This window comes from Uranotaenia lowii, chromosome 2 (assembly GCF_029784155.1).
Source record: "Uranotaenia lowii strain MFRU-FL chromosome 2, ASM2978415v1, whole genome shotgun sequence".
In the NCBI taxonomy this organism is placed as follows: Eukaryota; Metazoa; Arthropoda; class Insecta; order Diptera; family Culicidae; genus Uranotaenia; species Uranotaenia lowii.
This window is the reverse complement of record NC_073692.1, coordinates 39,060,454-39,086,921: the sequence shown is the minus strand read 5'-3', so window position 1 is coordinate 39,086,921 and position 26,468 is coordinate 39,060,454. Positions and strand designations below refer to the sequence as shown.

The 26,468-nt window shown below is 39.3% G+C and overlaps 1 protein-coding gene across 1 annotated transcript in view; it reads left to right on the top strand.

The window, feature by feature from the left end:
• LOC129746246 (CUGBP Elav-like family member 2) overlaps positions 1–26,468 on the top strand; it is a 406,881-nt gene that overhangs the window by 48,668 nt on the left and 331,745 nt on the right. Inside the window, exon 3 of the mRNA XM_055739816.1 lies at positions 23,292–23,374. Coding sequence (XP_055595791.1) covers positions 23,292–23,374 — 83 coding nt within the window. The remainder of the gene's footprint in view (positions 1–23,291; positions 23,375–26,468) is intronic.

Sequence of the window (26,468 nt, the reverse complement as noted above, 5' to 3'; positions counted from 1 at the left end):
AATACCGTACTCATATGTGCGCAACGCCCCAAGTTTATAACTCGGGACGGTGAAGAGTTATCTCAAACGGCAGCCAGCTGTTCGTGACTTGGAGTTAGGTGAGCTCCCAAAATCTACATACCCATTTTAGCTGCTTCAGGTTAGGTTATGTTGCACAATGAGCCGAACCAAGTTAGCTCCATTAACGTATGTGTTTTCATCATATTTTAAACAGATTCTTTAGCTGGAGAGCGCATCCTTTTTCAAGGCTAAACCCAGCACCAACCACTAGGTTCGGTGTTGCGATGGTGGTCTCGGGACTTTGTAGGAGGTGGAACTCCCGGGACGACCGAAGAGGAACGAACGCCACGCCACACTCCCTCCCATGACAAAGTGGGAAAGATTATCATTGTCACATGGCGTTCGAGCTAGTTACCAGCAATAGAGCTCAGTGCTCTTATACAGTTCACAAAATTTGTGACCGTCGTCGCCGTCGTCGTTTCATCCACATCCACGTGGGTGAAGTGCATGGCGTCGTCAGGCTACACTTTCGAAAGACGATAGGGCAGGTGTAGGTACAGAGGAGCAAAATTACTGCACTCCCGTGAGCTTAGCGAGTGCTTAGCATACGTTGTGAAGGCATAGGGGCGTGCCTAGTTCTAAGGAGAGTTATTCAGACCAAGTGTGAGAGAGTTAAATTTAAGAGCACCTAGAAAATGAGAGAAATTTTTGAAAATTCAATTTTCTCTCTTTCTCTCATGGAGGTGCTCAGAGAATGACACGTAGGCAATCCACCCTTGAGTGGCAATATGACACTTCCCAAGTTACACAGATTAAGCTAACTAGCATTTTGATTTTTTATTATGTTTTTATTATGGCATTTTTTGTGCAGCTTGTTTTAAGAAGGTTTAATTGTAGTCATGCAAAATGCTTATATTCTTGAATCTACCATAAGTATTCAGATAGTTTTGAAAACGCTAATGAAGCTTTTATTAAACATACTGTTTTAGTTGTTTTGAAAGAGTTATTAATGCTCTGTTTAAACTATAATAAAACACAAACATTTCGATTCGACTTATGATAAAAAAGTTATTAAACTTCAAAAGTGGGGTAACTTTTTTCAGGGTGATATTCATCAATGCTAAAATATGTTCGAAGCAGTTTCTCTCATTAATAGTAATGAATATTACCCTTGAAAAATAACTATTTTTTGAAGTCTAATAACTTTTATGTCTCAACTTGAATTGAAATACATTCTTGGAATGAAATATTTTTCATAGTTTAGGCTTTGAGAAAAACTGTTTTCAAAAGAATTCGGCCGAAGGGGACCATAGTTATTCTTGAAAAACTGGATTTTCGTGTTCCTCCTGAACAAAATGTCCAAAAATCCCATGCAAACTTTAGGCACGTTGAGCGACCCTTTCCCATGATCCGATCTCGCCCAAATTTGGCATGAGACCTTGTACTAAGCCTAGGATCAATTCAAGCCTTCAGTGACTTTTTCAAATATCGGGTCATTTGGGGCACGCTATAGGTCATGATGACGTTTCTGGGATAGGACCACATAGCCTGATATCGGCTTTATTAGAGTTCTGGTGATTTTATAGAAGTCCTAACGGAATTGACCTTGCAGCTTGTAACTTTATTCGGTTGCATCCAAATAAAACATTTTTTTCTCATTGAATTCTTGAAATCTTTAATTTTGAATCGTAATTTTTTTTATGGACGCACCCTGAAAGCCCAGGAAAAAAACTCTCTGATCAAACCTTGAGTGTCAATTTCACACTCCTCGCTTAAAAACGCTATATCTCTCTTTTTTCTCAACCGATTTTCACAAAACTTATAGTTTTGGAAATCTCGTAATGTAACTCAAATAATAAATGTATCGAAAATAAGTTATAAACACATTTTTTTCATTGTATTGATTTTATTGATGAGTTAAGCAAAGAAACAGTTCGGAAGTGTTTTAAAAAGCTTATTCTTACAGATTATAACGAAATACAAATAAAAAAGTAATTATTGGTAATATTCTCGGACTTTCGACTTGACGCGTTTCATTAGGTTTTGTACAGTTGATTGATCACACTTCTTGGCCGCAGCATTCGAATTTTTCTTGAAAACTGCCATGGTCCTGTTGACCTTACCATTCTTTTTGAAAACTCTCCTGGCGATAGCCCAATAACGTTCTATGGGGCGAAGCTGGGGGCACGTTGGTGGGTTAATATCTTTCTCAACGAAATCTACATACATCGTCATCCTCAAGAGTGGATTTAGCGTAGTGGGCTGACGCCAAATCGGGCCAGAACAATGGTGGAGTCGTATGTTTCTTATATTATGGCCGTAACCTTTTCTGCAAACACTCCTTTTGGTAGATATCGTCATTTATTGTTCCTTTTGTAAAGAAACTCGCCGACTTCAATCCGCAGGAGCAGATTGCCTGCCACACAAGCACTTTCTGACCAAATTTTTCCACCTCAATCGACTTCTCGTGGTCACTCACATCCTCCCCAATAAGTGCAGTGTGAAATTGTGGTCCCGGAAGAGTACTGGAATCCTCTTTTACATAAGTTTCATCGTCGCATCTGGTTTCTGCAAAATCCGATGATACAGCTTCCGGGCTCAGGGTTTGGCTCGTGATTTTTGTTCAGCCGTTTGTTTGGACACTTTCTGCTTCTTGTATGTCTTCAGGTTGTTCCGCTTATTGATCCGCTGTACCATTCCGATCGATGTCCCAGCTTTTTTCGCCAAATCCCGGATGGACATCGATCGATTCCGGTTAATGAGGTTGATTACCTCACGGTCCAGATTCGGATCAGATGGTCCTGGTTTTCTGCCGCTTCCTGGCAAATCATCGAACGTATAGTGTTCCTCGACCTTGTGGATGATGGATTTTACGCTCGCCGGATGAACGCCGAAACGTTTCGCCACTTCATTCATCGAGATGCCCTTCTCTCGCATCCAAGTGTCCAACACACGAATTTTAACTTTTTTTTTTAATTCGCGACATTTTGGGAGAAACGAATGTTTCAAACGTAAACAAAGCGCTGGTTCACTCTTGACAGATCAAGATGCTACATGCATGTGTGCGTTCATGCGTTAGTAAGAAAAAGGCTCAACTATGTTTATAGTTAATTTTCGGTACACTCCTTAGTAGGGATAGTCTGTCTTTTATCCAGTTTGTGATGTCTGACCGCGGGATAGGAATATTTGGAGGAGTCATCTGACTGCCTTCAAAAGCCAGACGATCTGCAGCTTCATTCCCGGGAATCATGGAATGCCCAGGGATCCAGCACAGGGTAATACTTTTCTGGATAGCGAGTTCAGAGAAGGTAATAATCTAGAAGTGTTTTGTGTTACCTACTGACACGGCACTAACCACGCTAGCAGAGTCCGAGAAGATGACGGAACCAGATGAAGGGCATAAGTCATCGGCGATTTTCAAGACAGCAAAGGCTTCTGAGTTGAACACTGTACATTGAGATGGCAGATACTGCTAAATATACCACATCCTACTCGGTCATCGATTGATTTGGAGGCATCAGTGTAGAATTTTAGGACATTTTTGAACTGCCTCTCTACCAGTTGGTGGAAAAATGGCAAGACAATTGACGAGCTTACTCCAGCGCGAAGTTTTGAAAGCAAACTAGAGTCAACTATCGGGATTGGCGTGTTGTATTTGCTGAGTCTAGATTCGGGACGAGGTGCAATGTCTGGAAGAGATGTTTGGTACTCTAAAAGAGCATTTTCAGCAGGTCGGATCATGGGAATTCCGGGATGTCTATTGTATGACAGCCAACTTATTGCTTTGATGGTGAGGTTTTTGGTGAGGATGAGTTCAAAAAGTGGTTGCCCACTCTCAGCCATCAGTGATACTATAGGGCTGCTCCTAATGGTAAAAGATACAAATTGCTTTATTGTACATTGGGTCCAAATTTATTTATTTATTTATTTGTAATTTATTCAGCCGGAACATAGAGCTGTAGATTTTGGTTCCTTAATCCTCGGGGTCGTACACTGAGAGGAATAGCCTCCAGCAGCATTCCTTCTCCAGGAGAGTCAATCCTCGACGCAAGGAGATCCGCTACGACTTAAGCACGTGCAGCGTTACGACGAATTTGAAGCGTGTCTAAATCAATTAGGTGGCAACGGTTTTCGTAACTGGGTAAACGAAACGGATAGCGTCTGTTCGTTCAGCTCCGTTCTGGTAAAATGGGCACCAAACTACAGATGCATATTCAAGCGTTGAGCGAACTATGCTGCAATACAGACTTTTAAGGCAGCACACATCTTAAAACTCCTTATAACGCCCAGATCGTTGATGTGGTCTACCCGGGAACGAATCCATCGGTTCCCAAGAGTGTATTCTGCCTGAAGAGGGTTCCGATTGCGAGAAAAAGAAATGACCGCACATTTGCTGTGGTTCAGAGGCAAGCAGTTGGTGTCACACCAATAAGCGAAGGTGTTAAACTGCCTTTGCAAGAGATCGATATCGTCTTGGCCATTGATGGTGTGGAAAAGTTTGAGGCCGTTGGCATACGCAAGTTTTGGGCCGTCCAAGAGAGCGAGAACATCGTTAAAATAGATGACAAAAATTATCGGTCCCGAGTGGCTTCCCTGGGGCACACCTGAAAAAGCGGAGAATTGTCTTGAAATGTTTGGAGATGCGATCACCTCCTCTGCTGATCAATCCTAGACCGTGAAGTATTGTGTGTAATACTCATCCGTGCAAGAACAGAAATAACGATTTGCGAGACACAGCTCCTCTGACGCTGCATACTTTTCTAAGGATGTTAAGTTTAAGGGAAGTGGATTGGCAAACTCGGTTAGCATGGTTGATGAACTTTAATCGGTCATCTATCCAGATTCCTAGGATGCGAGCTGAGTGAACGAGAGGAACAGAGTTGTCGTTTATGGTAACTGGGGGGAGCTTACTCAGCTTTTTGTTCCGGTTGCCGAAGTGCATTAACTTTGATTTATCTGGAGCGAAGGTGAAACCTAACGTAGGGGCCCAATCAGCTACTTTGTCTACGACAAATTGTAATCGTTTTCTGGCAAGTTTCGAGAAAGGAACAACAGACAGAAGTGTGATGTCGTCTGCGTAAGCCAAGATTTTGACATTTCCAGGAACAGTGTTGAATATTGATTGCATCGCGATTAAGAATAGAGTAGGGGCCAATACAGAACCTTGTGGGACGCCGTTTGTAATGATCAGGGAAGAAGATGACATGCCGTCGATAAACACTCTGGATTTCCGGTCAGTCAGGAAGTTTTTTACAAATTGGCCCATTCTACCCAGCACTCCCCAGTCTTTTAACGTGAACAAGATTTTATGCCTGTATACTCTGTCGAAGGCTTTGGAGAGGTCTAACGAGAGGCATTCAACATGTTGGTTATTTTCGAGTTCATCGTCCAGTATGCTTTCAAGGGTGGAGAGATGATCGTCAGTAGAGCACCCGGGACGAAATCCAAACTGACGCATATCTAGCCGATTTTCTGATTTTAGAACGGAGGACAGGCGACGTTTAACCATTCGCTCTAGGATTTTCGATATTTTTAGAAAAGTTATCTTTCCGAGTGGTGGAAGATTTTTCAATAAAGGGTATCCGACTTCATCCTGTCCTGCGGAACGACCTTTTACTTTCTGAAGTGCAATGTTGAGTTCGTGCAAAGTGAAGTCGAAGTTATATTCCAGGTTCAAATCGGTAGCAAAGTCGATAGAACGAGGAGTGTTGGGTGGGGTATCTGAAGAAATGGAGGAGAAGTGCTCAATAAAAGCTTCTGCTTTTTGCGAAGGATCGTTGGAGTCATTTTGATTCAGTAGCAGGTGGTATCGGCTAGTCCGATTTGAGCCATCCAGGCCTTAAAGTTTCTCCCAGAGTTTCACGGATGGGGTGTTGGGGTTAATTTCTTCGACGTATTCCTTCCAGCATTTGCTTTTTGCAGCTTTTATAATCGCCCGAGCGGCTGAGCGGGCAGCTTTGAACTGGCTAAGAGCGGAGTCTTTTCCTCGGTCATCATTTAGACGTTTGAGTGCGCGAAGTCTTTTTTAGGAACTTAATAGCGTCTCTGACTTCTGGGCTCCATCAGGGGACGGAAGTTGGGGTGTAATGACAATCTCTTTCGAGGGCCCTTTCGATTTCAATCTGATAATGACTTTTTGAAGTGCACGACAATGGTACAATGGCCAAAAATTGTCAGTTTTTCATTCTTAAATGTATGCAATGTAAAAGGACAGATAAAAAGCGTAAATTCAAAATCGGGTGATTAAATGGATAATATTAAGTTCTTCAATATGAAAGATGGATAACTAAAGGGTGAATTAAAAGTGCGAGAATTGAGCTTAGAATCTCGAAAGAAAGAACATAAAAGATATATGTCTTCTGTTGAAGATTTCCAAGTTAGTCTACGATGAGAAGACAGATGAAGCTAAAACACGTATTGATGCCTCAATTTCAAATCAGATAAATAATTTTTTTTACGATTTCAGCTGAAACGAAACTTATTCCTGTTTCAGGGATGAATGAAACGCTCAAAAATTTTATTTTTTTTGGGAAAAGGTAGTAAAATTGTATGGAAATTGGGAAAGTAGATAATTTATTATGAAGTCTTATGACTTAAAAATGCAAAAAATGTCGAAATCTTATATAATTTCGAAAAAAAAATACAACAGCATGCTTTCTATGAAATATTCAAGATTTGGCTTCCAAAATAACTTTGATATTTTTCATCAGATAAGTTTTTGAACTCGTTGCAAAAAAAAATAAAGAAAACAAATAAAAATGAAAATGGAATGAACAAAATGACAAAAATGACAAAAATGACAAAAATGACAAAAATGACAAAAATGACAAAAATGACAAAAATGACAAAAATGACAAAAATGACAAAAATGACAAAAATGACAAAAATGACAAAAATGACAAAAATGACAAAAATGACAAAAATGACAAAAATGACAAAAATGACAAAAATGACAAAAATGACAAAAATGACAAAAATGACAAAAATGACAAAAATGACAAAAATGACAAAAATGACAAAAATGACAAAAATGACAAAAATGACAAAAATGACAAAAATGACAAAAATGACAAAAATGACAAAAATGACAAAAATGACAAAAATGACAAAAATGACAAAAATGACAAAAATGACAAAAATGACAAAAATGACAAAAATGACAAAAATGACAAAAATGACAAAAATGACAAAAATGACAAAAATGACAAAAATGACAAAAATGACAAAAATGACAAAAATGACAAAAATGACAAAAATGACAAAAATGACAAAAATGACAAAAATGACAACAATGACAAAAATGACAACAATGACAAAAATGACAAAAATGACAAAAATGACAAAAATGACAAAAATGACAAAAATGACAAAAAAAGACAAAAATGACAAAAATGACAAAAATGACAAAAATGACAAAAATGACAAAAATGACAAAAATGACAAAAATGCCAAAAATGCCAAAAATGACAAAAATGACAAAAATGACAAAAATGACAAAAATGTCAAAAATGACAAAAATGACAAAAATTACAAAAATTACAAAAATTACCAAAGTTACAAAAATTACAAAAATTACAAAAATTACAAAAATTACAAAAATTACAAAAATTACAAAAATTACAAATATTACAAAAATTACAAACATTACAAAAATTACAAACATTACAAAAATTACATAAATTTCAAAAAATTACAAAAATGACAAAAGTGAAAAAACAGAAAAAATGACAAAAATAACAACAATTTCAATAATTACAAAATTTTCAAAACTAGTAAAAATTTTAAAAATCTCATAAATTTCAAAATTGATCAATTACACAAACGACACAAAAATGACAAAAATGACAAAAATGGCACAAAAATGACACAGAAATGACACAAAAATTATTCAAAAATTATTCAAAATTGTTACAAAAATGACACTAAAATGCCACATAAGCATACAAAATTGACACAAAAATTATACAAAAATGGCACTAAAATACCATAAAAATGACAAGTCGAAATTCATTTTGAAAAACACATGAAAAATTGAAATCACCACGAAAATTGTTAACTTTGAAATTTCCTGGTACGCTCCTGCGCCACCTGCTCTCAACAGAGGATTAAATTAAATGCTCAACTGTGCTATCTTATCTTCGTCCGTGCTCAGTCAGCAGCCACCTCAATCCAACCCATACAATTTCTTGTAGGTTATGTCTACCTACATTTTGCGTTCCGGTCAGAGAGCTCTTACACTAGGACAACGGTAACGGGTTAAGTAAAAGTTCGCCTTTAAATGTTTAGTGAACAGGAGCGAAAAAAAAAAGTTCGCAACCAGCTACTCATTTGAATAACATCTCCCTAAACCGGGTTCCCTAGACGGTAGATTTGGCGGGTTGAAATCTCTGGCCCCGTTGTGATGTAAGCCGAGAAATCTGCCCCTCAGGAGAAAGTGTCCGGAACTAAACTCGTCGTCGACCAAACTGTCCCCAAGGGAAATTTCGCTTTCGCACCTTGTACCTTGAAGGGCTGGTGGATCTACAGTCAGCAGAAACTTCCGGAAGCCAGTTTTCCCACAGTGTCCCCCACCACCAGCGTTGTTGCTTCCGGTCTTGACGCATAAATTTGCAAGCAAATATGAATATTAAACAGGTTAACCCGTCCCTAATGCCTCCCCACACTTTGACCGCAGTATTGGGAACACAAATTGCTGGTCTATTCAACGACGAGTGGAAGCAAAGCGGATTCCGGACTACGCACACAATATCATCGCAACGCCGTTATTAATTATACAAATTGTAGTGACCATTGTGCAAATAATATATAATTAATTGTGTACCTTCCGTGCGTAAATGTGCCCAAGCGCTGGACCTGTTCAAATTGTGGCACCAAGATTGTCCTCCTATGCGGTTTGGGTTCCTCTCCTTTTGTGCGTGATCGCTTTGGGAGCTTCCCAAAAGACCTCCGCTCCACCATTTTCCTTTTGACACAGTTTCCGGAAAACTGCCGGAAGCTGCCACCAGTAAAAGTACTTGGTAGTGGAAAGCCTTGATGCAAATTATGTTTAAATTCCAATTGACAGTAGCTAAATTTATGGTAATTGCTTTATTATGTTTCCCTCAAACGCCACATACATACATTGGCGCGGGAAAACTCACATACTGGGAAAGTGTTTTTCCCCCCAACGCAATTCACATTGAGCCAGTAGCCAGTCGATCAGGATTAAAGAGGTGTGAGATGCATTTTAATTGCAGCCTCCGGCAGGGCGCTGCTTGGAGTAAAGAGTATGATTTGTAGATTGTTCCGTTCCGTTTATGAGAATTGTGAAAAACGAAATAATTGATGGCCGGTGTGATATACTCGTGCTCGTAGGCCAATTTCCGGTAGCAGAGATTGCTTCGAGAGAGCTTATCGTCAATTATGTTTAATGGTTTTCTACATAATCAGAGTTTATTGACCGTATAACCAAGCTGAGAAATTCTTGACCTAGTTAGCTCCCCTGGAAGGCGCTTCTGGCAGCGGAGAGGAAAAGAGAATCAAGGTTCACCATAAGGTAGCATGTTTGATCGGTTTATTTGATTTTTGGGATCTAGATGGCACCACTGATAAACAATAAGGAAAACAAATCGAGAGAAAATTTGTATTGAATTAATAAAACTTTTATTTGATTTTCATTTTGAGCTAAAGTAGTCATTGTTCTGTGGTAATATACAAATTGCTAATTCCAGAAAATTTTACGGCATAACAGAATAAAATATAGAAATTTGGTAGAAAAAAACTGTTAAAAGTAGGATATTTTCTTATAAAAAGTTGGCCAAAAAGTAGGACTCCAGATTTAGAACTTATTTTATTTATTTATTTATTTATTTCGCGCGAGCTCGTGGTTCATCCTTCGCCTCCATACTCCGTACTCCTGCACGCCGCCAAAGTTGGTTCTTAACACTCGGTGCTCGAATACTCCGAGTGTGCGCAGGTCCTTCTCGAGCAATGTCCACGTCTCGTGCCCGTAGCGAACACTCGGTCTAATGCACAGGTTACACTTTGTGCGGTGGTGTGCTTGTGGAGTCCATAGTATGCACGACTTCCGCTTATAATTCGCCACCAGAACTCACGGCTGATGTCAAGGGCGATGGAATCGAATACTCCTTAAGAAAAACTGTCAAAAGTTGGGTGAAATTTTAGCTACATCCCCATTGCACTAATGCAAAACCATCACCCAAATTCCATAGCGCTTCCATCGCCTTTTGTCTGCGGTCACCATTGAGCCGAGATAGACTAACAACAAGAAATATTTTAATACTTTTTCTAGGATCCTAGCAAAATTTCGAAGTCTTAATGTTCTGTAAAAGATCAAAAAAAGCATTTTTTAGAATACTGTATTCTGTGTGTATGGACTTAACTGACACTGGGTCATTCGGGTCGAGCGTGTACGCGAGACAGTCGGACCCGGATCGAAAAATCGGACCAAAATCAGTCGGAATTCGGTCCGATCAACCCGTGAATTGGTCCGAAAATAGACTAGGAAACCGATCAAATTCGGGCCAACTTTGTGCTCTCTGGTGACACAAGTTTTCTGACGACGTGACGCGATGCCAAAAACAAACTGTCGAAACAATTGGTCCAGATTTCCAGACCAAATTCGGTCAGATCCTAGAGGTTCGTTTTCGAATCCAAATGTATTGTTGCTGCCATCGTAAATTTATATACTATTCGGATTTATCAAAAACTTCAAGTTATGCGGAATAAACTTAGATAACACATATTATTTTTTTAAAAAAATATCATTAATAACCATATCATCATTTTTAGGCAAGCTAACACCCTCTCGTTACCTCTAAGAATCTGAATTAGTCCACCGATGCTTTCCATTGAACAAATGTATGACATATAAAAAAAATATAATATAGTTTTATATTATGACTGCTTTAATTGAAACCGCGGTGGAAAGCTGAAAAACTAGACTACACGTCGGGTCAATTCGGCCAAGAGAACTGACCGAATTCAATCCAAATCTGGACCGATTGAACTGTCAGTCATGCTGAGTTGATCCAATGACGTACAAAGAAAGGTGACGAACAAACACGCACACTATCTCAGAGCTCGATATCCAAAACGTAAAAAGGTAAACAAAGCCTACGTCACTTGCCAGGATGTTTATGTATGTTAGGCGAGAATCGTAAACAGCAGTTGGCAATGATTTTTTCTCTAGTTTTCGCTGTTGGATGTTCGTTTGAAAATGCAACTGACGTCACGAATTGTCATGGTTACAATGTTTACGAAAAAAAACTTTTACTAACACTTAGCACGGGATTTCCATCGCCACCTGAGATAGATTGGAGGTTGGAGTTGATCATGCTGTAGTTGAGGTGCCAGGTCATTTTGACAAAAATCAGGACACCGCAAAGAAAAAAATCAGGATTTTTCAGCACACCACTAAATTGGGAAAATAATTAACCCCTTGTTTTTATACATTTTGTTGACAGGGACTCACCAAGGGGCGTGGCGTCCGAGTTTTTTTTTAATTTCAACCAGCCAATCAACGATGAGCAGGGATAATATGTCTTTTAAAAATGATGTCCTTGTAGTCCTTGGATTGGAAAGTTTTCGTGACGCGAGATCCGTTTGCGAATTTCAATTTGTCCCCCTATAGTGTTGCCGTAAGACGTAATTCTACGTCAAAAAATTAGAAATTTGGTCGGAAATTGACTAAAAATATCGTTTTTTATAATAATAATAGCTATTTTGTTAAAATAACTGAAAAAAAGTTGAGAATAAAAACCGTTCGATTTTGTCAACATTCGATTTTGGCAATACAAAATGCACGGGCGTGTTGCCAAAATCGGACGGGGTCTGTATAATAGCGCTTGCACTACTTTTTAATTCGGAAGTCCGGACTTCCTACTTCCGAAAGACTTCCGACAAAGAAAGGTGAAGTACTAGATTGTCGGATGTCTGTACTTTGTTGCCAGTTCACTAGCGACTTTCCTGAAAATTTTATTAAAATTCACAATAGTCCGGAAAATCGGACGAAAATAAGACGTTTACTAACAAGCTGATTGTCAGAGGCAGAGATGCCAATGTGCCTGATTTTTCAGGGATTGCCTGATTTTTCGAGACTCTGTCTGACAACCTGATAAGCCATTGAATTTCCCTGATTTTTGAAAATATGCCTGATTTTGCCTGAATTTTGAAAATGTAATTAAAAATGGGTAGTGAAGAACTGAATAAAGGACCATTGCTGAAGTTAAAAAGTGGAAATGTGGCTGAATCAAAGCAATCAAATGGTTTCTTTCAATTGTTATTTAAAAAAGGGAATTAAAGAGAATATTTCTATTGCTTTTATTGAGTAGAATTATTCAACAAAGTAGGCGCACAACACATATTGAAGTGAAAATGTGGAGTGATGACCAAAAAAAAAGGTCATCACTTAAAGCGACATTTCCGTTACAGGGGCCGTTCAGATACCACGTGGACAGAAAAATGAGATTTTTCACCCCCTCCTCCCCCTCCGTGGACAAGCGTGGACATTTGGCAAACCCCTACCCCCCTCCCCGGATGTCCACATGGACAGATTTGATTTTTTTTAAATCTAATTTGACAGTAAGAAAACACTTTTGCCTTTTTGTTATTTTAATAACTTATTTTGAAAAAAAAAAACGAATTAGAATTTTCTGATATAAAATAATGTAAAAAAAATTTAAATTTAACAAATTATTACATTTATTACTTGCTTTCATGTGGCTATTAATTGTTTAAACTTCTTAATCTTAATCATAAACATCTTAATATTTATTCACCTTTAGAAAATATTTTGGAAGTAAGTATGTCCACGTGGACATGACCCAAACCCCTACCCCCCTCTCCGTGGACAAGCGTGGACATTTCCATACACCCCCCCCCCCCCTCCCCCTAAGTTGTCCACGTGGTATGTGAACGGCCCCTTGCGTAGCCTGATTTAGCCTGATTTTTATTTTACCAGTTCCCTCATTTAAAAAAAATGTTGGCAACCCTGGTCAGAGGCGCTCCGATCCGGGGTTAGTCAGCCAGTGCGAGCGGGTGAGCGAGCCAAAATGGGGCAGCGCGTAGTTGCCCCGCAGCTGGTTGCAGTTAAGTGGCTCAACGACGGACGCTTCCACGGAAGAACGGACCCTGGCAGGTATTGGAAAGTTGAATCGCGAAAGAAATTTTGAAAATGGAGCGGCGGAATATATTAATTTCAGAACGGCAAACACGCAAAGTTATGTTTACCAATATTTATCAAGTATTAAACCAACACACCCAATGAGTAATTCAACAACCCATTTTGGATCAAAAAGTTCGTCTAAGGATAAATTCAAATAAAAAAACTGTTTAATTTTAAAAATGAATTCATTTTAAAACAAGAGTGATCTTGTTGAATGTAACGTCTAGTGCGAGAAAAAACTACAGGATGGCCAAAGATTTTTATCGCTGGAAAATACTAAAACAGTGAACCGAAAGAAAAGCTAAACATACATGGACAAGTGCGTCGACAGAAGATACTGGAATTAGAAAAAAAGGCTGAAGAAAAAATATCAGCATGTCGAGAGAAAAGTAAAAAGAAACACGCTTGTGTTCATTTCAAGTTGGTTGGGAGGACAGCTTAAAATTGTTTAAAGCTAGTTGGGAGGATAGCTTGTTGATCTAGTGGGTTTAAAGGACAGCTTGAAAAAAAAATGCAAAATAAACCACCATAAAGCAAGTCTGTGTGACAGATTGGTGGGAAAGAAAACTAAAACTGTAATGATAACAAACAAATAATCACTGGATTTAAGGGTTTTCTTAGTGAATTCATGAATAATATTTTAACTATTATAAAAGTGAGTGTCCATAAGGGGACCACAAAAATTCATCTATTTCGAACTATTTTCTAGTGAAAATTAATTCAATTTACGAACGCAGAACCCGTTAGTCAATCCCTGAGTTAAAGGGCTGCTCGCTTAAATTGCATTACCGCAGTAAAAGTTAATCGTCGGTCATAAACCACTACTGGAATTGAAATTGTGAAACACTTAAATTAATTGCGTACCCCGAGTGCAGGAAGGCCACCAGTTGGAATAATAGATAGTGTTTCATTGCTTTAGGGCCGAAACAGGCTTCAAGGTGGCACCTTTTCTCGTCGTTTAGTGTACATATTTCTAAATAGAGAATGGGATCCTCTGGAACAGTTTACTCCTCTGGGAAAGAGACGGACGAGCAGCCTAGAAATGGCTACCTCTTGGAGTAGAGTTTTATTGCCTCTTATAAATTGAACTCAACACATTGCTTGGGTTTACTCCTCCAATGCGAAATATGTGAATGCAGCCAAATGGTGATGATGGTCATCAATGCTGCTTTCCTTTTTATTGACTATTTATTGATAAAACTCGTTAAATCAATTTCAGAAAATCACTTTCCTGCAATTGCTTGTCCGGAATTTTGAATTCTGAAACCAGAGTTGAAATTTATGTTTGGGCCATCCCTCATTTTTCTGAACAAAGCGCCAGATTTGGCTCGCATTTCATCTTGCAGAAACCAATTCCGCATCAGCAGTCAGTTGCATTTTCTGGGCCACGTCCTGTAACATTCAGATTACATGCCCAGCGGAGGCAACACTTCATCATTCAAATTATTTCAGCACGATCGGTGCGCAATCAAATTAGAATATCACCGCTCACGTAGGTACTCCGCAGGATTTCTTACTCCCAGCTCAAGCTTGAATTCAAATCAGAAAGGTTGTAATCTGGGCCAAGCACGTGCCTGCCTCCGAGCCCGTACAGGAATGATAAATCATGGTAAACAAATCCCCCCCGAAAACAGAACTACACGGACATCAACAACAACGATTCCTTGCCCCAATCCGCTACAACGTGAATATTTCGCTTGTTGTTTTCCCGTTTCATTTTTTCATTACTCCCTGAAGAATTTCAATAAACTCTCGGAAGCCAGCACCTTTCTTCACAATTTGAATTGTTTGATTGAAATCTTCGCTGCGCTCCAGTGGAAATTGTTTCCATCGCGTTCTGCTCGACCGGAATTTCCATTCTGCGTCGCGACGCCGCCGACGACCGGAAATCCGGTAGTCAGTGGTCGGGGTGGTGCAACTCAACCATTGCCAGTCAATTTAATCAAAACTAATCGAATGGAATTCGACGAAGGTCTTCTTTGGATAAGAAATTCGCGAAAGAATCCAGCCCGATATCGCGCTAAGGAATCCTCGCAGTCTTCCCACACTTTAATCACACTTTCACTTCGCTTCACATCTGCACAAACTGTGCGGAGGAATGAAATTCTTATCTTTATCGAATCATCGTTTTGTTACCATCAGCCAGCAACACCATTCCGCGGCATCTTCGACTGGGTTGAAAGCCCTGCGAGCGAGAGCAGCTCGCTAATTGAAAAATGTTGTTACTCTTTTTATACAACTCAACAACCGATTCTTGAAAACTGCCACCAGATGGTATGTTCGTGCAGTTATCATGGTCTCCTCGCGAAAGAGCTAAAGGACATCAGAAAATAATAAATACTGCTTTGGAGTGCTTTTATTAGATAATTTGGTCAACAGCACTCTGTGTGATTGAACAGATTTGGTTCCGAAGTTCAAATTAATGACAAAACCCTGGGAAAAGCAGTATGACTATTGTAAGGCGACTTCCAGTGATCTTTTGTTTTCTTCAAACCAGCCACAATTGAAGGGGACACTTCAACTCTAAGTAATGAAGTCTCGATTGTACTAATTGAAATTGTACTACATAATTTAACAGAACCTTAAAACGCTTCTCGTGGCCTGTGAATTTTCAATGTCCCTAACCAGAAATATCTGGATGTTGATGTGTGATGTTTGTTAAGGTTATAAATGAAAGATTACTATTTGGCCTTAATTTCAATTAAATAAGAATGTAAGTGAATAAGGTCCGAACCTATGTTGGTCCGGAAACCGTCTAGAAACGGACTGGAATCTGACAAATTTTTGTCTGGAATTAGACCAAATTTGGTCTTAAAATCCGGACCGAATTTGGTCTGGGAATTCGGACCAATTGTATTGAGAGCACTGAATGGGTCCGAATTTGGTTGGTTTTCGGACCGATTCACGGGCTGAACGGACCAAAATCCGACCGATTTTTATCCGACTTATCGATCTGGGGTACAACTGCACTGCAACAACGTAAACAAACTTCAACTGACAGACGAAGCACGGATCACACTGACATGACACTTAGAACAAAAAATCAACCATTTTCTGTCCAATTTATTATGTCAGATTTTGTAGGTTTGCAATACCGACGGCAGGTGGCGAACCTAAAAAATGTGACAAAAAATGCCCTGTAGGAAAAATGTTTAGCCCGATTTTATCATAGAAATTGCCTGTTTTTTTATAAAGTTGGGTAGCATTTCTTCAAATCGATTGATGCGCACTCTGGAATCGATATTGCGTACTGTTGGGAAATTATCCAGAAAACGAAATCGAGTGTCTAGTCAGTATGGTCAGAGGATGAAGGTTAGAGCTAATACACCCACAATTTTTTTTTTCTCAAACATCGTCAGAAACGACCCAGAACAGAGTGCTAAAAATGTTCCCGTTTTTATGGGTCAGACTGTTTTTTTTTATTTTTACAAAAAATCGTGTTTTCAAAAATATAAAAATTTTCTGCACACTTACAGCATTTAAACAAATCGTTAGACGACATTTTAAATCAGATATTGATAAAAAAAATTGAAAAAAATTGTATTGAATAAGTCAGATTTTCAAATAAAATTTTATAATAAAATTTCCATCAACTAAGTCAGAATTTTGAAAACAGATTTCATTTCAAATTTTATTTCTGACTCCTGATGCTGATTCTGATTTTCGGATCTAAACTTCGCGAACTCTTACTCTCGACTTTGAATAGATGTGAAATAACGGAAATTGATTTTGAGTAATTTATAATATTCTGTTCTTTTCCATTCGAGTATTAGCATGAGTTAAGTAAAAGTTTAGAATCAGATGTCTGAACATGTTTCTAAATTGTTTTTTTTAGTATCTTCATTTTTCAATATTCAGAAGAAAAAAAAAGCAACAAACTGCTAGTTTTTAAAGTCGGAATTGATAGTTTTATTATGAAATCGGAAATCTAAATCTTGTTTTTGACAATAAGAAATATTCTTGACTTAACTTGCCATATTTCCCGGTTTCACCCGAGTGGCCAGGACATTAAATACGGATTTTAGGAAAGGTCCTGTCCGACCCGGCTGCCCGTATTTCGTAAAAAAGTATCCAGGATTCCACCTGGATTTTCGTTCAAACAAAAAAAAATTTTGTTTTTGCAAACGAACAACTTAAACAAAATATTTTTTTAACGAAAATGAAAGATTTTTTGAAATCCTAAACTACTATCCACAATCGGATGATATGTCTTGATGAAAATGTAAAGTTTCAAGTGTTTTTCTTCTTGATTTTCATTGAAAGATTTTTGGGTTTTTCTCAAATACACCTGGATATTGCCAGGATACAGGGTTACAAAATTTGAAATCAAGGGCTCTGATTTTTCCACATTTTTAAAGGAAATATTACGGATTTTATCGGTCTTATTACTTGCGGAAAAAATCGGCAAGCTTATTCTTGAGTAGACCATCGTTTTAAAGTTTTTTAAGGTGCTTTCGATGTGTTGTAGTTAGAAATAGTGCACCTTTTTTATGCTTACGGATACGGACCTTCTTTCAACTTCAATCGAACATAATTTGGGATGAAATTACAAACCCACAAGCGTGTTTAATATAAATTGACTGGTTGTTTGTTTTTTTTTTCTAACGAATTCTAACTTTGAAACTGATTAAGTCGCAATTATAAATTTTCTTACCGCAAGTATGATTCGAAATTGAATTCATCTCCCCACTGGTTGATTTACGCTTCCTCGAGGGAGCTTCTCATGCCGGCTCTCTTTTTCTTATAAAAAAAAACACCGACAACATCGAGTACCAAATAAAATATTCATCGATCTGCCCGCAGAACGGATAGTTCGGATGATACCATAAACTACTTTCCATGGTGACATAAGTATGATGGTGGATATTGTGGAAATTTATGTATTTTTTCATACAATCTCGATCACAATCGATGCTCCGAGGAATTCTTTCCAGTTTCCATTCGATGGAGTTGTTTTTGTTGAAATAATCGATGAGTGTCAAATAAAAATTGCTAATCCATTGCTTTTCATAATCTAGTGAAAAGAAATTACTGGAGTTGAAAAACCTTATCGTGGTGAACAGGTACAGTACGTACGAGAAACATTTGACTAGACAAATGCATCCGAAAGTATCTCACTTTAAGGTGGAAAACACAATATCAATAAAGTAGTACGTCAAATATTTGATCACTGATATCTCATCTCAGATATCTCATCTCAGAAAATGAGGTAGAAAAGTTATATGTAAAATTTATTCATTATGAACGATTTTGTGGTCATTTTTTTATTGGGATTTGAAAGTTACCCAGCAAGAAATTCTATTAGAAAACGAACTACTTTTCTTAAGTAGGGCATTTTCTTATTGAATTTATTACTGGGAGTTATACCCAGTAAGAAATTCTATGAGAATATGAACTACGTTAGTGAAGTAGTTCATATCGTAATTGATTTTTTACTGGGTAAGTTTAGCCTACGAAAGTAGGACTTTTGCAACTCCTCTTTTATTTGGAATCGGCATATTTTACAATTAATTCCGAAAATAAAAATAAAACCATGTAGTTCCATTTTCCCTCAACTCGTGTTGAACTTCCCCGTCTACCGTGACGAAGGACCCCGTGCAGAGAGGAAAATGCAACAAACTAGCAAAAGTGAAAAATTTTCCATCCATTTGACCTCAGAGCCAGACCAAATTAATCCATCGTTGAAAGGATTAGTCGCTTAATTAGCCACACAAGAGTTGAGTCGAGCTGTGCTGCCGTCGTCTACAATATACCTCGAGAGACCTAGACAAGCTAGGTTGTTAGGTTGTTATAGGTATATATCGGGGATTCCGTCCCTTCGGGGCATATCTTTTGACAATCGTTTGTTGCATATTATGTGTCCTTCCTTGTGTTGCTGCCTTGTGGTCGGTTGGGCCCAAGATGATATTGGATTGACTCACCCGGAACGGAAACATCGTATCGAACGGGACCAGTACAATTCACCTCAGAGCCAAATGCGAACATCCCGGGAGTTATCTATACAGTGGGATACTCTTCTATGCAGACGAAAGAGTTCTCGATAAGAGCCGAGAAAATTGTAATGGACAGGACGTAAAGGACGGGGCCACTAAAATCGGTCCGGTCCGGTAGGTTTGGCTATCGGATCCTGGCACTTCCACACAATAACCGAACCAACGTGAACGGGGACGACAAAATCAATAGAAGATATCTGGCTGGACTCTCCTTTCTCCCCGGTTCATAAGCTTTTGTTTTCACCACCACACAGTGCGGACAACGAAGTCGATTGGAAATGTAGGTATTCTTCCCTTTTTCGGGCGGGCGGACTGTGTGACAATACGGTTTTTCGGTCCTCCGGAGGGTTTGCTGGGAATGGACAAAAGTCGAAGAGACTTCGTCGAGTTGATTGGTTTCGAAGCAAAGTTTCCCGGATCGGAATCGGGTAGGAGGAGTACGATTTCTACCACGTGTCCACTCACGTCGAGGAAAACGACAATAGTTTTCCCCGATAATTCCCCCGGATTCAAAGTGGATTTCTGGACTCACACAAGAATTGACCCGGACGGATCTAATTGAGGATGTGTTCACTGCGGGGTAGAATCCTGTTGGCCGGCTTAGAGCCACAGTCAATCGATGTTTTCTTCTGATGATGGGGGAGCCACTCCTATTACTTTTTTTCTTAGTGGGATGAGAGAGAAAATGAATATGATAGTGGGGATGCGGATGATGATGATGTTGATTCCGATAGGGAAAATAAATGACTTTCGAATGATAATAATTGTTGGGACGATACCCTGCTGCTGCACACTGGATTGACTTCTGATGTCTGGGGGTGGAAAAAATGAACCGCTACATCAAATTCGGGACAGAGAAATCTCCGACTTCGTCCCGTTTGAAGTGGGTGCGGTAAATGGGATGGAAAATGGATTGCTAACGATATCATTAAAAGTTTCATTCTGTCTGGTTTTGCGCCCGGAATGAACAGAAAACTGAAAGCTTTTGATCTGTGGAATGCTCCTCTATACTGTGGGTAAAAATGAACTTTCGAGGGATGGAGAAAGGAAATTCGTACAACCGACAACAGATTATCTCGTGGATTTGGGGAAACCAACTGATGGGAGCAGATAAGCCGGGAATTATCGGACTTTTTACTGTTTCGGAGAACTGATCATTCGGTTTGTCAATCCCAATAAGTCAGAAAAATAAAACTGCTCGAATATTTAAACCGAGCCGGGGTTTTGTTTTGTTTCGTCGTTCCGATGTTTAAAAATTCTATCAATAATAGATGCACCTTCGGAACATTTTCGAAAGAAAACCGACCCTTCCGGTTGTGGTAAAACTACCGGGCTGTCTCTCATTCATAATTACCTTCACCGGAAAAGTTCCGGGCTCCCATCGACCAACGACGGCGGGAAATCAATTATTTACTGCAAAACCTCAATTATTTTCTCCGGACACGGATGTGCATTTCGCCATATTGGTTTCGTTTTCCGATATTCCCGGAACCTCGACCGCCAGGCACAGTCAGTCCACACAGCACGTACTTATGAAGGTAGGAACCTGCCTAGTTCATACTCGGAAGTTGGTGGAATCAGCGATTGAATCGTGCAACGTCGTCCTCCCCCATTCCCCAAAGTCATTATAACACGGAGAAACGGGGTAAACTTCACGACACGGCACTGGGACTTTTGTGAAGGTACATTCTCATCAGGCCAACCGATTGCAGCACACCTTTAGCAGGAACTGATGCTTGAAGCCTGGGAACGTTTCGAAAAAGGGTTGAATAATTCAAACTTATTGACGTAAACTTTTCCCCGGATGGTGCCGGAGATGCCCTTCTTCCTTTTTTTTAGAATCCGAGGAAGAAAACCGTCAGGAAAGAAAGCTTCCCCGGTACACGGGTAACCTGCAATTTTGCAGCCCTGCAATTCGGTCTTCGATGTCTTTGCGCTCCGCCACCGATGAGGACATGCAACTCTACCCGTTTCGACCCGGAAAAGTGTTCCGAGAAATCATGAGTTATTCAAAAATTGCTGCTACCTACGACAGGGTGGTTTCTTTCTTTCTTTCTGTGCCATCGAAGAGCTGCAGTTCTTTATTGTTTTGTAGCCCCCTCCCATTTCAGGTGATTTCATCGTGAAGCGGGAGTAAGAATTTCTTGTTCTTCAGTTGCAGGCCCCGGAGAGCTGTAATTTCAAAGTTGGAACAAAATTCTGGCGTCAATTTGGAGCAGCAATTTGCAGAATGAGTCAATTCCAAAAGGTTTTTGAACCCTAATGTGATTGAGCCATGTATGCCTCAGAAATTTTTAAGGTTTGATTATCAGAAAAAGACTGAAAACTAACCAATGTTACATTTGAACCACTCAGACCACAAGAATTTATTTTTTCCCTACTTTCACTAACAAGTGTAATTTTTTTCTTCAATTTCTTATAGGGAATGTTTATTTCCTAAGCCCAGATTGAAACATAGGTCTGATATCGGTCTGAAATTCGTTCGATGAACAAGTGAACACTTGTTCATTTTGACGATAAGTTGTTTTTTAAACGATATATTTGAGTCGATAAACTTGAACAGTTATGCCGTATTTTTTATCATAAATTTTCTCGCTTATTTTGTAAATTGCACATTTTTCTGATTACCTCTATAATCGCCCAAACAATTTCAATTACACTTTTCTCCAAACCAAGCAAAGATCCAAGATAATCTACCCAGTCCCAGTCAAGCCAGTTTCCATTCCAGGCGAATCGAATTGATTACCAGCAAATTTGACGGCGATAAATCGCACACCATCTTCATCACGAAAACAACATTCGGCTGCCGGCATTGTGTGTACACAGAGATCCACTGACACGGATATTGCTATCCCGAAAGAAAACCCAAACAAGATATGGGGCGAAAACAGTAACAAATAAAGCCATTTTGTATCTACTGGTGGTGTTACAATAATGCCCTCACATCTCCCTGCACAGCCAAAAGCCGCACCCGGAAAGCTCTCTTATCGAGCCCAATCAACTCGCAACTGTGCCGGCGTGTTTCACGCAAACTGTCCCAATCCCGGTGCGGTTACTTTTGGCTTCGAGGAGTAACTGCTATCTGCCGTTTGGCGTGTCAGAAACAGAAGAACCACTCCGGGCCCTGCCTGGAAGAGGAACCCGATGACAGCTTTCATCTACCTTTTTCTTCCGTGCTGACGACCGACCGACCGACCAAGAAAAGCCTTGCTTGACAATTTTCTTCTCTCTGACCGAGTACTGGCTGGAGGCGCATCCTCCGGCCAGAGCTGTCAAGATAAAATCTTTGTAATTTCCGGTTTCGTTTGCCTCCAAGGAACCTCAGAAAGTTCGGGAGCTGGGGGCAATCTTCTTATTCGGTTAAAATTGTGATGGTTTTCCTGTCACACTGGATGATGATGATGATGGTATTCGAAGAAAATCAACCGGTGTGATTTTGACAACAAAGGGGACATACCTACGAGATCCAATTTTCTTCGATTTTTCAATGTTTTGAATATGTTCGAGGACGATTCCTTAGCTCTAAACAGCGTTAACAAAATGGAAATTGTTTTTTCACAATTCATTGAAAAGTTTTCAATATGTTTTGGTTGGAAAGTAACCTTTGTGTTTTCTGTAAGATTTTCCGGTCTATTTTCTGAGGTTCCTTCTTTTAACTCGTTTGTTCTTCCGTCCATCATTTGATTCAATAGAAATGGCCTACTGATTTCAACATTTGGTTTTTATTTAAATACCTTTTAAACTAACTTTTTTTTTGCAGAAATCAAATAAAACATCTGTGTATATGTTTGTTTTTAAATATTTTTGTTTCAAGAGTGTTACTTCTAATAATTATTTCTTTATGGTTGAAAATGTGAAGAAGCGAGAAAAAGGTTATTCAATTACATATGTTGCTCATGTGTTACGTCAGCTGACGATTTTCTTTTTTTTTAAGTCAACCATATCACTGAATTTTTACTGTCCTTCCGTCACATATCGTTCTGTAAAAAAGGTAAAAATAATCAAAATTCATGAGCCAAATTTGCCAATAAAACGTGTTTTGTTTATGTTCCTGTCACCAGAATACAATTTAAAAAAAAAACCAACTGCTTGACTTGTGCTTTACATGTTTTTGTCTTTCCGTTCTTTTACAGGGTGCTGTTTTGTGACGTTTTACACACGAAAAGCGGCCCTCAAGGCCCAGGACGCGCTGCACAACATCAAAACGCTTGTGGGGGTAAGTTTTGTTTACATTTGTTTGTTTGTTTGTTATTTATACTTCGTGTTGTTTTATATGCTGCGGTCAAATGTATATGTACAAATACATTATAGATGGACAACCCTTCTGGTTCATATTTAATTGATGGGGGCAATGTTTGAAAGCAATTTGTCGGCCACAAGCCACTGTAATGATGATTATCCTTAACGAGAATTGATTGACATGTACATTTGTGTTTGGAAATGAAAAACAAAACTCAAGAAAAAATCCTGTGGCATTATCATCGTTACGAATTAATGGAATCAAGACTAATGTAACCCATCTTTTTTTTTTCATCCTATCTTTTTTTGTCTCACTGTTTGTCAGTTCGATTTTTGAAATCAAATCAAATTTAAATCCCTCTTTCAAGGTTGTTGAAAGAATATTATGGATACTGTTTTAAAAACGATGCACCCCAAAACATCGTTAAGAAAAAAGTAGGATGGATCAAAATTTCACATCGATCGGTTTTCCGATAGGGGTTTTTTTCAACTGCACTCGAAAAAAAATTTCATTTTGTCAAATCAATGCAAACGAAAGATTTTTTTTTTATTCAACCACGGTATAAGAAAAGTTCAGATACTGGTATTTCGATAGCAACTTACTACCTTTTTCAGTTGGCGTTTTCCGAAATACCGGTATCTGAACTTTTCTTATACCGTGGTTGAGTCAAAGGGAATCTTTCGATTGCTTTGATTTCCAATAGTAGGTTACTCAAAAATGTTAAACAAAATCAACAGAAAACGTCCTACTTATAAACCAATTTAGCTGCCTAAGCACTTTGTGGATTCACCAAATTACCAAATATCCGCCTGTCATCCTTACCTTTTTTTCTCCTATCAATTCCAAGATAAAGAAACAGGATATTGCTCTCTTTGATCGCTATCCTGGGCAGAAAAAAAGACTCAATCATCACATTTTTCCATTGAGTGAAAATCAAAGATCCGTACGCTCCCAATCTTGAAACACCGAAGAAGAAACCGGGGGAAAAACAATCTCATTAGATATCGGGGATACGGTGTGCTACCGGGGGAAAACTGCTGCGTGCCAGACCCTGCTGCTGCCCGTCTGTAAGAACAAGAATTTTTAATATAGAGTTACACACCGGAACAAAGTAACTCCGGGAAGCTCAAACAGAGAGTATCCTCTGTGTCTGCTACAAAAGATGTTCCGTCCCCGGTCGGTCCGGGTCGATTCTTCACGACGACGATGGGGGAAGTAAAAAATCTTTCGATTGATCACCAGTTTCTTTGATGGACCCTGCCAGCACCTGGCGGTGAAATCGTTTTGAACTGAAATAAACCTCGTCCCGTCCTGGCCCGGCTTAGCTTGGGTTACGAGGACCGTTGCCAGGGGCAAGGGTTCGGTGAGCGCGCCACGATGTTATTTGTCAAAGCGGATCAATACCTGATACGAGGCAAAAGCGTTGAGTCAGATGAAAATATTAAATGTGTCCCAGTTAGGTACGTAGTAGGTGGGAGCGGCTGGCTGACTGCCAGTGAGGAAATCGGAGAACCCGGAACCCATAACGCAGGAAAACAAGAGTAAACATTTGCTCCATCCACCATCCACCAGACATCGAGAAGGGCCGGTGTTTGATGCATAGTCGTTTCGTTTTTTTTATGATTTGCTTTCAGCTTTTTAGTGGTGAAAAAAATCTGTTATAAGGAAGTCGTACAACGCAAAACGGTGTCAACACGATGGTTTCTAGCAGGTTTTATATAAAATATCAAAGCTTTTCTTGTTTTCAAACTATAACATAATATATCATGACAGTTGACAGGTTTGAAAACTTTAAAAAATCATAACACTTTTAATCTTATCGTACTAATAAAACTGTTTCTATTAAAAAATATGGTTGGATCAAACGTACTTCGACTTACAAGGCCATTTTGATCGGTAGGTCGACATAAATGTATCGATTTAAAAAATAAATTCTCATAGGGGAGCAAATATTCGGCCGAAAATATTTCGTTTATGGACCAAAGTTATCGTTTAGTGTTAACCGTGCTGAAAACTCCCAGTAAGAAAAAATCGAGCAATTTTCTACTAAAATATCACGTTTTGTATCGGAATAGGAAAAAAAAACTTTAAAAAATCTTCATTTCCTCAGCGTCTTCAAAAACTACACTCAAGCTGACGAGAAAAAAACGGTTCAAAAGCTGCTCGAAATGTACATAAAATGTAAACCGTGAGGGGTACACCATGGCAATGCAAATGGGGGTGTTGGTGCGAAACTTTTCAATATTTGCTGTTTAATAATGACATGAAATATATTTCTTTATGTACCCAGGATGGTGCTCGTTACTTTTGGTTGTTTGGAATTTCAGAATGCTGTCGCGTGTTACTTGAAAGCTTTCACCGAAAGCGCCTTACGTTGTTTCTTGACTTGATGGCAAAACGGAATGTCTTCTCGAAACGAAACTTTCTGCCCGTTGCAAGTAGCAAACAGCAATAACGAGCAACGAGAAGGCGATGTACTTAAGAGAAAGGTTCAAGTGGAATTGTGCAACGAGGACGCGAGAAGGCACTTGGACAACAAGCGAGGCACCACCAGACGAAATAAGAAGTACAATAGGAGGATTCCGTTTTCGCCGCCCCGGCAAAGACACGCAAGGCTCGTCACCGCCGCCAGCAATTTGAGGCCATCCATCCATCGCATTCGGTGGAACCTATTACGAATGCGGGCGGTTTGTATTTGCTCGCCCGCGATGTGATGAAACTACTATGAGGTAGAATCGATAAGCATGAATTATTGAGTGCTTCCTTCCGAGGACTCGCACCAAACAAATCCTGACGGCAGCAGGGCGGTTTTGTTGGCTTGGTCCTCTACTCCGAGGGCTGAGGGAAAAAAACGATTCCATCCGTTTCACAGAACTGTCGACAGGAGGGAGGATTTTTTCTGCTTTCCTTGGCTGCCTCATGCCAGGGTACTTGATGATGATGGTACACAACAACGATGCCCATCCGCCAAATGGTGGCAAATTGTGATGGATTGCGAGTGCTGTTCGATAATATGTTTCTTGTAGCTAATGGGAACAGTTCTAGCTATTTATAGATAGTTGGTGCATAT